This window comes from Delphinapterus leucas, chromosome X, assembly GCF_059928025.1.
Source record: "Delphinapterus leucas isolate spDelLeu-1000000601 "Yukka" chromosome X, BTC_Dleu_Yukka2, whole genome shotgun sequence".
Lineage (NCBI taxonomy): Eukaryota > Metazoa > Chordata > Mammalia > Artiodactyla > Monodontidae > Delphinapterus > Delphinapterus leucas.
This window is the reverse complement of record NC_143150.1, coordinates 74,607,448-74,622,264: the sequence shown is the minus strand read 5'-3', so window position 1 is coordinate 74,622,264 and position 14,817 is coordinate 74,607,448. Positions and strand designations below refer to the sequence as shown.

Sequence of the window (14,817 nt, the reverse complement as noted above, 5' to 3'; positions counted from 1 at the left end):
AGGAATATTAGGGGCATTTCTCTGTAACTTTACTGGTAGTCTGATCTGAGTTTTTAATCGATAAATATCCAGGGTCATGCCCAGAAACAGACACAGGAAGCCTGAAGTATATGTGGAAAAGAGAAGAGAAAAGGGAGGGAAAATACATGAAAAGGCCAATTGCACCAAGTGCAAATCATTTCATGGGAAGCAAATGAGTTAGCAGGAAGAGCATCAGGAAAAATCCCAGTATAAATTGTTTCCAGCCCTGCCCTTCTGTGTCATAAAACCAGAACATTTCCCTCAGAACTAGGAGTGTATTACAGCATCACAGAGAATACTGGATCAGGCCTTCTAACAACCTAACTGTAAGTTCAGAACCTGACAGGAACAGCCTGTCCAGGTACTAAAAATATTGGCATTAATATGGTGTGGGAAATATAAAAACATCATATCCAAATTGAATCCCTTGCACAGTGGGCAGGTAGAGACATACAAAGCTTTGTCTTCATGTAAACCTCTTGGGAGATTTCATCTATCCAATGCAACAAGTGGGGTTTGTTTCTTCAGAGGTGCGAATTAGCTGCAATTTAATTTTGATCCATTACAAGACAAGAAAATGAGGTACTGGCTTCGTTATCAGAAGAGACAAAGTGTCAGTAAGACAAGATATGTCTTTATAACAAATATAGAATAGAGAGTAGAAAGCCAGTTTTGACCAGTTCTGTATTCTCCAGAGTAAGAAGCAATTTTTAAACTACCAACAAAAAGCAACACGAATTGAGGCATTAATACATATTGTATCCAAGTCCTACAGGCACTTTGGACCTCTTATTTTCTATCCAGGTATGATTCAACATTCAACTAAATGAGCAAACTCTCACCCAATCAAAGCTCCATGATATCAAAAATAGACACCAGTGACTATCCTTGATTGAAAACAATAATTCTCTTACTAAAAGTACCAGCCTGTCTCCTTTGCCCAATACACTCTACATTTCCATGGATTGTGAATTATGTGCTATCAACTTTGTGTACCCACCTGGAAATAAACTAAGTTATTGGTGTCATAGATTACATACAGGGAATAATTTTTCTTCTTTACTATTGTGGAAGTTTTAAAACATGGACACAAATTCTATGATACTCCTCACATTGAGAAGGAAGGTCTCCATCCCCTCTACCTTGAATATGAGTAGGTTTGTTACTGCTTTGAACAAACACAGTACAGCAGAAGGGATACTACATGACATCCCAGGCTAGGTCATAAAAGGCCAGTAACTTCCACCTGGTTCCCTTGGAACACTCCTCATGAGCCCTGAGCCACAATATAAAAAGTTGGACTACCCTGGGACTACCAAGCTAGAGAGACCAAATGTAGACATTCTTGTCAAAAGACCCGCTGAGCCCAGCCTTGCAGTCATCTCACTAAGGTGCCGGATATGAGTGAAGCTATTTTGGACCCTCCATATCACCCCACCTCCAAGGTGAATACCACCACATAGAGCAGAAGAATCTCTGAGCTGACCCCTGCATGAATTCCTGACCCACAAAATCATGAGATAAAATTAAATAGTTTAAGTCACCATGTTTTGGAATAGGGTGTTATGTAGCAATAGATAATTAGAAAAACTATTTCCAGTTTCACGAAGATAACACAAAAGTAGCCAATTGGGAAACCTTGAGGAAGTTTGTCTTTGAATAAGAAGTGAACATGCCACTTCTAAAGAGAGTAATATGTGTCAAGCCTCTGTATGGATATTCAGCTGAGCCCTTGCATATGCAGGCACCCCAAGGATGGTACAGGTGCCAGTTTTTCATGTTCCACGGGGGATTTTCTTGCATAAGTAAGTGTGCCAGTAACTTCTCACAGAGTTCATAAGGCTACTATTTTTACGTTTGGCCCTGTCCCAGTCTAGAAAAGTAGCACATGGTTCACTTAAATTGGAGTTGAGAGTTTTCCTTAATTGCATTGGAAATACTGCTCCATGTCTCCTACAACACAAATAGATTCTCTGAACCTTTTCCTCTCTTTAACATTCATTGGTTATTATACTAATTTCTGCCAGAACATAGAGCTAGAAATGTAGGAAAATGTCGCACTGAGGATTGGCTCTTTTTTCTTTCCCATTCAGCTTTACCTTTAAATTCCTTAGAAATCTAACAATTACTCAGAAAAGCCCTTTTAAGTAAACTTGATCTTTATTCCCTTTCTTATCACTGCATTCATTTTGTGAGCTCTCTAGGACAAAAGCTCCTGCCTACTATATCACAGTAGAAGCCCCAGCATAAGTGACATTCTAAACACATTAGTGAGTTTATCTAAAATCTGGTTCTGATTGAATAAAACCAAACTAGATAGGCCACTTACTAAAATAGAGATGGCATTCAATCTATTAGTGAAGAATTGCTCAGGAATCTTTGATGGTTAACCAATTACCAAAAGAAGGCATTGAGGGTACACTGTTTTAGGTCATTCTTGGCAGTCCTCAAAGAAAGACCTTGCCATTGCCAACAGAGTCCCCTTCAGAGTTAGAAAGGCATCTAGGCAAGCCTCTTATCATTAATCATAGAGAAAGTCTGTTACCCAGACTTTTAAAGGCCACTTTCAGAGGTACTACAACCTCCCCCACTGTACTTTTTAAGAAATAAAAGTGGGGATGCTCCTCTTCATTTATTCCCTCCATAGTTTCTTCAACAATTTAAAATTCACTATGAGAATGACTAGACACCTGCAGTTGTCACATGCTAGGGCTATGAACTTCCTTCATGTTCTACTAAAGCTTCTTTGGGCCTCTTTTTATAGAAATTATAGAAAGCTGTTTAACATCTACCATATTGAGGTACAGGAGTCCTTCTACCACAGTTCCAGGAAATGAGAGAGGTGCAGTCAAGAACGATCCCTGGCATGTTGTAAAAGGCCTTAATTGAGCCTAACCTACACAGCATTCCTGTAATTAAATAGGAAATAGGGAGCCAATACTCAAGACATGACTGAAGAATTGAGGGAACAAAAGGGCAGAACATAATTAAAGACAGAAGAAAATGAGTCAGTCCTGTGGAAAACAGCCAGCAATTATGGTGAGAAAAACATCTCAAAAGGTGAATCCTTCTTCAATATTTTAGAGCTTTGTAATCGGGTAAGTAAAAGAGATCAAGAAACAACTAGGGCTGAAGAGTTGTACAGCTGACATTTCTAGTGGTATCTGAATGAAATAGGGGTGAATGTCTTTGAGATCAACATTGGTAGCAGTCCACAAACTCTTATAACAGAAGAAAATATTTAGTAGAGTGTGGATTAGCTAGTGGGGCATCTAACAGGCTCTGGGAAAACTACCCATATTGGCCTCTCTTAACTATCACTATAAGCAAATCTCTTAAATGAAGAAAATTCCCAAGTCAAATTTCCACAAGCCAAATCTTGGGGGCAACAAAAGATAACCAGAAACATTTATATAATCAGTGCTTTTTGCTATTATAAAACACTACCATATTCATTTTATCATTTGGAGTACTTACAACAAACTTAGAAGATGGGAATTTTTTCTCATTCTACATATAAAGAAAGAGAGACTAGAAGAAATAAAGTGATTAGTGTGAAGTCACAAATAAGTTAGTGGCACAGCCACTATTAGCACCTAAAGATCTAATTTCCCAGATTTATGGGCCCTGCCTTCAATCCTAACTCTCTAGGAGCTGAGATGAAATGGTAGCAGTATTCTGAGAAGCCAGTACCACCCCGTTGAAAAGGAAGAGTGATTACAGATTAAAGAACTCTTGCTATTGGAATAAATGGGTTTAACAAAACTGAGTTGCCAATACAAAGTCATCCAATGAGAGAAAGGGAAGATAGACCACTTTGTTGTCCTTAACATTGTTTCCACTTGACCCACATGCTCCTAATAAAAATAAATATTGACCAACATAGGTACTTCCACATTTAAGTCTCAGCTAGCTCTGGTGTGTGGCCAAGGACCTTCATTTTTAACAATTTCCCAGGTGACACTGGTGGTACAAGTCCAGGGACCACCAAAAAGATTACTTATTCAACTGTTAAAATAGAGTTCACAAAAAAATATAAATATTTAGGAATAAATCTAACAAAATATGTATAAGATCATTATGAGGAAACTATAAAACTCTGAAGAAAGAAATCAAAGAAGGTCTAAATAAATGGGAGAGATAACCCATGTTCACAAATAGTAAGACAATATTTTTAAGATGTCAGTTTGTCCCATCTATAGATTCAATGCAATTCCAATCAAAATTCCAGCAATTTGTTTTGTGGATATTGATAAACAGGTTCTGAAGTTCATACCCTACTTCAAGACTTACTACAAAGTTACAGTAATCAAGATAGTGTGGTATTGGTCCATAACATTTTTCACAGAACAAGAACAAATAATCCTAAAATTTATATGGACCCACAAAAGACCCAGAATTGCCAAAGCAATCCAGAGCAAAAAGAACAAAGCTGGAGGTATAAACCATCCAGACTTCAGACAACATTACAAACCTACAGTAATCAAAGCAGCATGGTATTGGCACAAAAGTATATATATATATCAATGGAAAAGAACAGAGAGCCCAGAAATAAATCCACAGACATATGGTCAATTAATCTATGACAAAGTACGCAAGAATATACAATGGAGAAAATACAGTCTCTTCAACAAGTGGTGTTGGGAAAGCTGGACAGCTATGTAAATCAATTAAATTAGAACACTCCCTCACACCATATACAAAAATAAACACAAAGTGTTTTAAAGACCTAAATATGACATGGCACTATAAAATTTCCAGATGAGAACATAGGCAAAACATTCTCGGACATGAATCATAGTGATATTTTCTTAGATCAATCTCCCAAAGCAAAAGAAATAAAAGCAAAAATAAACAAATGGGATCTAATGAAACTTAAAAGTTTTTGCACAGCAAAGGAAACCATTGGCAAAATGAAAAGACAACCTACGGAATAGGAGAGAATATTTGCAAACAATGTGATCGACAAGGAGTTAACATCCAAACTATACAAACAGCTCATACAACTTAATACCAAAAGAAAATTAAAAACTGAACAAAAGACCTAAATAGACATTTCTCCAAAGACATACAGATGGCCAACAGTCACAAGAAGAGATGCTCAGCATCACAAATTATTAGAGAAATGCAAATCAAAACCACAATGAGGTATCACCTCACACTGGTCAGAATGGCCATCATTAAAAAGTCTACAAATAATAAATGCTGGAGAAGATGAGGAGAAAAGGGAACCCTCACACACTGTTGGCGGGAATGTAAATTGGTGCAGTGACCATGGAAAACAGTATGAAGGCTCCTTAAAAAACTAAAAATAGAGCTACCATATGATCCAGCAATCACACTCCTGTGCATATATCCAGAAAAAAATTAAAACTTTAAGTTGAAGAGATACATGCACCCCAAGTTTCACAGTGGCACTATTTACAATAGCCAAGACATGGAAACAACCCAAGTGCCCATCAACAGATGATTGGCTTAAGAAGATGTGATACATACATACATACATATATATATATATATATACACACACATATCAATATACACACACATATATATTTATATATAAACATACACATAATGGAATATTACTCAGCCATAAAAAGGAATGGAATATTGCCATTTGCAGCAACAGGGATGGACCTAGAGATTATCATACTAAGTGAAGTAAGTCAGAGAGAGAAAGACAAATATCATATGATATCACTTACATGTGGAAGCTAAAAAATAAGACAAATGAATCTATATACAAAACAGAAACAGACTCACAGACATAGAAAATAAACTTACAGTAACCAAAGGGGAATGGGAGGGGAGGAGGGATAAATTAGGAATATAGGATTAACAGATACAAGCTACTATATATATAATAGATAAGCAACAAGGATTTACTGTATAGCACAGGGAGCTATATTCAAGTTCTTGTAATACCTGATAATGGAAAATAATTTGAATATATATATATATATATATATATATGAATCACTTTACTGTTATACCTGAAACTAACACAATATTTAAATCAACTATACTTCAATATTTTTTTAAATTTTGTAAAAAAAATCCTGTGATATTGCTGAAAAAATAGACAAACAGATCAATGGAACAGAATAGAGAGCCCAGATATAGATCCACACAAATATAGTCCATTGGTCTTTGCCAAAGAAGCAAAGGTAATTCAATGGAAAAAGGACAGTCTTTTCAGAAATGGTGATGAAACAACCAGACTTCCCCATGGAAAAAAAAAAAAAGAATCTAGAGACAATTCTTACACTTTCTCAAGAATTAGCTCAAAAGGGGTCATAGACCTAAAGGTATAACATAGAATTATAAAACTCCTAGAAGATAACATATGAGAAAATCTAAATGACCTTTGGTTTGGCGCTGATTTTTTAGATACAACCCCAAAAGCATGATCTGTGAAAGAACTGATAAGCTGGACTTCATTAAAATTTAAAAATTCTGCTCCACAAAAGACATTGTTAAGAAAATGAAAAGATAAGCCACAGACTGGAAATTTTTTTGCAATGCACATTTCTGATAAAGGACTGGCATCCAAAATATACAAAGAAATCTTAAAACTGAACAATAAGAAAACAAACAAACCAATTAAAAAATAGGCAAAAGACCTGAACAGACACCTCACCAAAAATGATCTACAGGTGGCAAATAAGCATATGGAAAGATGTTCCAAATCAAATGTCATCAGGAAAACACAAATTACAACAGCAAAGATATACCATTACACGCACATATTAAAATGGGTAAAATCCAAAACACAGCCAACATCAAATGCTGGTGAGCATGTGGAGCAACAATAACTCTTATTCAAAGCTGGTGAGAATGCAAAATGGTAGTCACTTTGGAAGACAGTTTGGCAGTTTCTTACAAATCTAGACATATCACACAATCTAGCAATTGGATTCCTTGGAAATTAATCAAAAGAGTTGAAAATTTACATCCACACAAAAATCTGCACACAAATGTTTATGGAAGGTTTTTCATAATTGCCAAAACTTGGGAGTAACCAAGATATCCTTCAATGGGTGTAGGGATGAACAAACCGTGGTACATCCATATGATGGAATATAGATTATAATATATGCATATATATTATTCAATGACAAAAAGAAATGAGCTTTCAAGCCATGAAAAGACATAGAGGAACTTTAAACGCATATTACTAAGTCAAAGGAGCCAATCTGAAAAGGCTATATACTGTATGACTCCAACTGTATGATATTCTAGAAGAGGCAAAACACAGTAAAAAGATAAGTGTTTGCCAGGGATTTGGATATCAGAGAAGGAAGGGGGAGTCACAGGGGATTTTTAGGGCAATGAAAATATTCTTTATGATGAAACTTTGATGGTGAATATATGTCATTAAGCATTTGTCAAAACCCATAAAATATTCAATAAAGAGTGAACCCTAATGTAACTATGGACTTAATAATATTGCATTGATGTTGGTTCATTAACTGAAACAAATGTACCACACATGCAAGATGATAATAGAGGAAACTGTATGGGGAGGAGAGGGGGAAGAAAGGGAGTACAGTTTACCCTTGAACAGTGCAAGGGTCAAGGGAACTGACCCCACACACACACTGTGCAGTCAAAAGTCTGCATGTAACTTTACAGTCAGTCTTCCAGTATCTGAGGTTCCACAACAATAGATTCAACTGAACTCGGATCATGTAGTACTGTAGTATTCATTGAAAAGCATCCACATATAAGTGGACACACACAGACCAAACCTGTGACGTTCAAAGGGCAACTGTATATGAAATCTCTCTGCACTTTCCACTCAACTTTTCTGTAAAATGAAAACTGCTCTAAATATTAAAGTCTATTAATATTAATAAATTAGACTTTAAATGTAAGGAAAAAAAGTTTTCACATAGATTTAAATAAAACAATCATATGTCATAAATAAAGCCCACATTATTACTTCTAAAAGCACATAAGCAAATAAATAGATAATTTGTTTAAGAACACTAAAGACCACAATTTTTGTCAACATGTTCGACAGTCGAATTTAATGTCCTCTGAAATCTTATCTCACTGAAATGAATAGACTAATTTCCCTCTACCTAATGCTAAACTCTCAGGATGGGAACTTGAGATAGAATAACCAGATCAATTTCCTCTCTTTACAGTACCCAGGTAATGATGAGACAGAAACTGAAACAACATAGTGTCACTCCAACCAATGAGGACAAGAAAACTTCCCAAGATCAGAGATGATCTTGGTTCTAGGCCCAGTGTTAATGACCTACCATCATCATCCTCTCGTTTTCTACTTCGTTGAGCAATTCGGCAAATTCCTTGAAGGATTCAGCTGAAATGACAGAATAAAAGATAAACCAAATTAATCATGGTACTTGATAGGCAGGTGGGCAGAAATCTATGGGAAAAGAGGTAGAGACCAGTGCCCCAAGATGATATGACCACTAGAGGAAGGTGTCAAATCTAAGGAAAACAGAAGAAGGAGTTCAGTACCTGGTGCATAGTTATTTCCTTTTTCTTCTTTTGTTTTTGTTTTTATTTTGCTAATGTTCCTACCCCAATTATTTTTGCTCCAGTTGTACTGAGATATAATCAACATATAACACGGTATAAGTTTAAGGGGATTTTGGCAAACGGTAAAAAAAAATAAATGAGCATAAGATTAAAAAAATGTTAAACATAGAGTTGCCACATGATTCAGCAATTCCATGCCTAGGTATATTGCTAAAAGAACTGAAAACATATACAAACAAACAATTATATACAAAAGTTGTTGACTACATTATTCGTAATAGCCAGTAAATGGAAAGAATGGAAGTGTTCTTCAATTGCTGAATGGTTAAACAGTTCTGATACAGCTATTCAATGGAACAATGTGTGGCAACGAAAAGAAACAAAGGATGGATACTCAATACAACATAGAATAACTCCGAAAACATTATTTTCAGTGAAAGAAGCCAGTCACAAAAAGCCACATATTGTATGATTTTGTTTAAATGAAATGTCTAGACTAGGCAAATCCAGAGAGACAAGAAGTAAATCAGTGGATCACTGAATGTAGGGGGAAGGTGGCAATAGGGACTGATGCTAATGGGTTTGTGGTTTCTTTTGAGGGTGTGAAAATGATCTGGAATTGTATTGCAGCGATGCTTGCACAACTCTGTGAATATACTAAAAGCCACTGAGTTGAGGCTGGAGGGGAAGGTGGAGGAAGAGTAGACATGGAGATCCCCTTCCTCCCCACAGATACACCAGAAATACATCTACACGTGGAACAACTCCTACAGAACACCTACTGAATGCTGGCAGAAGGCCTCAGACCTCCAAAAAGGCAAGAAAGTCCCCATGTACCTGGGTAGGGCAAAAGAAAAAAGAATAAACAGAGACAAAAGGATAGGGACGGGAGCTGCACCAGTGGGAGGGAGCTGTGAAGAAGGAAAGGTTTCCACACTAACTAGGAAGCCCCTTCACAGGCAGAGACGGCGGGTGGTGGAGGGGGAAGCGTCAGAGCTGCGGTGGAGACCACAGCAACAGGGGTGTGGAGGGCAAAACGGAGAGATTCCCGCACAGAGGATCGGTGCCAACCAGCACTCACCAGCCCGAGAGGCAGGTCTACTCAACCGCCGGGGCAGGCAGGACTGGGAGTTGAGGCTCGGGCTTCAGTCAAGCGCAGGGAGAGGACTGGGGTTGGCGGCGTGAACACAGCCTGCAAGGGGTTAGTGCACACGGATAGCCGGGAGGGAGTCCAGGGAAAAGTCTGGACCGGCCAAAGAGGCAAGAGACTTCTTATTCCCTCTTTGTTTCCTGGTGCGCAAGGAGAGGGATTAAGAGCACTGCTCAAAGGAGCTCCAGAGATGGGCGCAAGCCGTGGCTAAAAGCACGGACCCAAGAGACAGGCATGAGATGCCAAGGCTGCTGCTGCCGCCACCAAGAAGCCTGTGTGAGAAGACAGGTCACTATCCACACCCCCCTTCGTGGGAGCCTGTGCACCCCGCCACTGCCAGGGTCCCGTGATCCAGGGACAACTTCCCCGGGAGAACGCATGGTGCCCCTCAGGCTGGTGAAACGTCACGCTAGCCTCTGCCGCCGCGGGCTCGCCCCGCACGTCACACTCCTCCCTCCCCGTGGCCTGACTGAGCCAGAGTCCCCGAAGCAGCGGCTCCTTTAACCCTGTCCTCTCTGAGTGAAGAACAGACGCCCTCCGACAATCTACACGCAGAGGCGGGGCCATATCCGAATCTGAGCCCCGGGAGCTGTGAGAACAAAAAAGAGAAAGGGAAATCTCTGCCAGCAGCCTCAGAAGCAGTGGATTAAAGGCTCCACAATCAACTTGATGTAGCCTGCATCTGTGGAATATATGAATAGACAACGAATCATCCCAAATTGAGGAGGTGGACACTGAGATCAAGATTTATTACTTTTTTCCCTTTTCCTATTTTTGTGAGTGTGTATGTGTATGCTTCAGTGCGAGATTTTTTCAGTATAATTTTGCTTCGACCGTTTGTCCTAGGGTTCTATCAGCCCGTTTTTTGTTTGTTTGTTTCTTACTTTCTTGGGTTATTTTGTTTATTTGTTTTTTCTTTCTTTAAAAAAATTTTTTTCTCTTAATAATTATTTTTTATTTTAATAACTTTATTTTATTTTACCTTACTTTATCTTCTTTCTTTCTTTCCTTCCTTCCATCCCTCCTTCCTCCCTCCCTCCCTCCCCCACTCGCTCCCTCCCTCCTTTCTTTCTTTCTTTCTTTCTCTTTCTTTCTCTCTCTCTCTCTCTCTCTCTCTCTCTCTCTCTCTTTCTTTCTTTCTTTCTACTTTTTCTCCCTTTCATTCTGAGCCATATGGATGAAAGGCTCTTGGTGCTGCAGCCAGGAGTCAGTGCTGTGCCTCTGAGGTAGGAGAGCCAACTTCAGGACACTGGTCCACAAGAGACCTCCCAGCTCCACATAATATCAAATGGCAAAAATCTCCCAGAGATCTCCATCTCAACACCAGCACCCAGCTTCACTCAACGACCACCAAGCTATAGTGCTGGACATCCTATGACAAACAACTAGCAAGACAGGAACACAAACCCACCCATTAACAGAGAGGCAGCCTATAAACATAATAAGTCCACAGACACCCCAAAACACAACACGTGTACCTGCCCACCAGAAAGACAAGATCCACCCTCATCCACCAGAACACAGGGACTACTCCCCTCCACCCAGAAGCCTACACAACCCACTGAACCAACTTAATCCACTGGGGAAAGACACCAGAAACGATGGGAATAATGAACCTGCAGCCTGCAAAAAGGAGACCCCAAACACAGTAAGATAAGCAAAATGAGAAGACAGAAAAACACACAGCAGATGAAGGAGCAAGATAAAAATGCACCAGACCTAACAAATGAAGAGGAAATAGGCAGTCTACCTGAAAAAGAATTCAGAATAATGATAGTAAAGATGATGCAAAATCTTGGAAATAGAATAGACAAAATGCAAGAAACATTTAACAAGAAACTAGAAGAACTAAAGATGAAACAAGGAACGATGAACAACACAATAAATGAAATTAAAAATACTCTAGATGGGATCAATAGCAGAATAACTGAGGCAGAAGAACGGATAAGTGACCTGGAAGATAAAATAGTGGAAATAACTACTTCAGAGCAGAATAAAGAAAAAAGAATGAAAAGAACTGAGGACAGTCTCAGAGACTTCTGGGACAACATTAAACGCAACAACATTCAAATCGTAGGGGTTCCAGAAGAAGGAGAGAAAAAGAAAGTGACTGAAAAAATATTTGAGCGATTATAGTTGAAAACTTCCCTAATATAAGAAATGAAATAGTTAATCAAGTCCAAGAAGCACAGAGAGTCCCATACAGGATAAATCATAGGAGAAATACGCCAAGACACATACTAAATAAACTGTCAAAAATTAAATACAAAGAAAACATATTAAAAGCAACAAGGGAAAAACGACAAATAACACACAAGGGAATCCCCATAAGGGTAACAGCTGATCTTTAAGCAGATACTCTGCAAGCCAGAAGGGACTAGCAGGACATATTTAAAGTGATGAAGGAGAAAAACCTGCAACCAAGAGTACTCTACCCAGCAAGGATCTCATTCAGATTTGATAGAGAAATTAAAATCTTCACAGACAAGCAAAAGCTGAGAGAGTTCAGCACCACCAAACCAGCTTTACAACAAATGCTAAAGGAACTTTTCTAGGCAAGAAACACAAGAGAAGGAAAAGGTCTAAAATAACGAACCCAAATCAATTAAGAAAATGGGAATACAGACATACATATCCATAATTACCTTAAATGTAAATGAACTAAATGCTCCCACCAAAAGACACAGAATGCCTGAATGGATACAAAAACAAGTCCATGTATATGCTGTCTACAACAGACCCACTTCAGACCTAGAGACACATACAGACTGAAAGTAAGGGGATGGAAAAAGATATTCCACGCAAATGGAAACCAAAAGAGAGCTGGAGTAGCAATTCTCATATCAGACAAAATAGACTTTAAAATAAAGACTATTAGAATAGACAAAGAAGGACACTACATAATGATCAAGGGATCGATCCAAGAAGAAGATATAACAATTGTAAATATTTATGCACCCAACATATGAGCACCTCAGTACATAAGGCAAATACTATAAGCCATAAAAGAGAAAATGGACAGTAACACACACGTAGTAGGGGACTTTTACACCCCACTTTCACCAATGGACAGATCATCCGAAATGAAAATAAATAAGGAAATACAAGCTTTAAATGATACATTAAACATGGTGGACTTAATTGATATTTATAGGACATTCCATCCAAAAACAACAGAATACACATTTTTCTCAAGTGCTCATGGAACATTCTCCAGGATAGATCATATCCTGGGTCACAAATCAAGGCTTGGTAAATTTAAGAAAATTGAAATTTTATCAAGTATCTTTTCTGACCACAATGCTATGAGACTAGGTATCAATTACAGGAAAAGATCTGTAAAAAATACAAACACATGGAGGCTAAACAATACACTACTTAATAACGAAGATATCACTGAAGAACTCAAAGAGGAAATCACAAAATACCTAGAAACAAATGACAATGGAGACACAATGACCTAAAACCTATGGGATGCAGCAAAGCAGCTCTAAGAGGGAAGTTTATAACAGTAAAATTCGAACTAAATAAACAGGAAACATCTCGAATAAACTACCTAAACTTGCACCTAAAGCAATTAGAGAAAGAACAAAAAAACCCAAAAAGTAGCAGAAGGAAAGAAATCATATCAGAAATAAATGAAAAAGAAATGAAGGAAATGATAGCAAAGATCAATAAAACTAAAAGCTGGTTCTTTGAGAAGATAAACAAAACTGATAAACCATTAGCCAGACTCATCAAGAAAAAAAGGGAGAAGACACAACTCAACAGAATTAGAAATGAAAAAGAAGAAGTAACAACTGACACTGCAGAAATACAAAAGATCATGAGAGATTACTACAAGCAACTCTATGCCACTAAAATGGACAACCTGGAAGAAATTGACAAATTCTTAGAAATACACAACCTGCCAAGACTGAATCAGGAAGAAAGAGAACATATGAACAGACCAATCACAAGCACTGAAACTGAAACTGTGATTAAAAGTCTTCCAACAAACAAAAGCTGAGGACCAGATGGCTTCACAGGCGAATTCTATCAAACATTTAGAGAAGAGTTAACACCTATCCTTCTAAAACTCTTCCAAAATATAGCAGAGGGAGGAACACTCCCAAACTCATTCTACGAGGCCACCATCAGCTTCATATAAAAACCAGACAAGGATGTCAAAAAGAAAGAAAACTACAGTCCAATATCACTGATGAACGTAGATGAAAAAATCCTCAACAAAATACTAGCAAACAGAATCCAACAGCACATTAAAAGGATCATACACCATGATCAAGGGGGGTTTATTCCAGGAATGCAAGGAGTCTTCAATATACATAAATCAGTCAACGTGATACACCATATTAACAAATTGAAGGAGAAAAGCCATATGATCATCTCAGTAGATGCAGCAAAAGATTTCAACAAAATTCAACACCCATTTATGATAAAAACCCTGCAGAAAGCAGGCATAGAGGGAACTTTCCTCAACATAATAAAGGCCATATATAACAAACCCACAGCGAACATCATCCTCAGTGGTGAAAAACTGAAAGCATTTCCACTAAGATCAGGAACAAGACAATGTTGCCCACTCTCACCACTCTTATTCAACATAGTTTTGGAAGTTTTAGCCACAGTAATCAGAGAAGAAAAGGAAAATAAAAGAATCCAAATCGGAAAAGAAGAAGTAAATCTGTCACTGTTTGCAGATGACATGATACTATACATAGAGAATCCTAAAGGTGCTACCAGAAAACTACTAGGGTTAATCAATGAATTTGGTAAAGTAGCAGGATACAGAATTAATGCACAGAAATATCTGGCACTCCTATACACTAATGATGAAAAATCTGAAAGTGAAAGCAAGAAAACACTCCCATTTACCATTGTAACAAAAAGAATAAAATATCTAGGAATAAACCTACCTAAGGAGACAAAAGACCTGTAGGCAGAAAATTATAAGACACTGATGAAAGAAATTAAAGATGACACAAATAGATGGAGAGATATACCTTATTCTTGGATTGGAAGAATCAACATTGTGTAAATGACTCTACTACCCAAAGCAATCTTCTACAGATTCAATGCAATCCCAATCAAACTACCACTGGCATTTTTCACAGGACTAGAACAAA

The 14,817-nt window shown here is 37.9% G+C and overlaps 1 protein-coding gene across 1 annotated transcript in view; it reads right to left on the bottom strand.

The window, feature by feature from the left end:
- OPHN1 (oligophrenin 1) overlaps positions 1-14,817 on the bottom strand; it is a 684,959-nt gene that overhangs the window by 416,927 nt on the left and 253,215 nt on the right. The window contains exon 4 of the mRNA XM_022561083.3: positions 8,298-8,359. Coding sequence (XP_022416791.1) covers positions 8,298-8,359 — 62 coding nt within the window. The remainder of the gene's footprint in view (positions 1-8,297; positions 8,360-14,817) is intronic.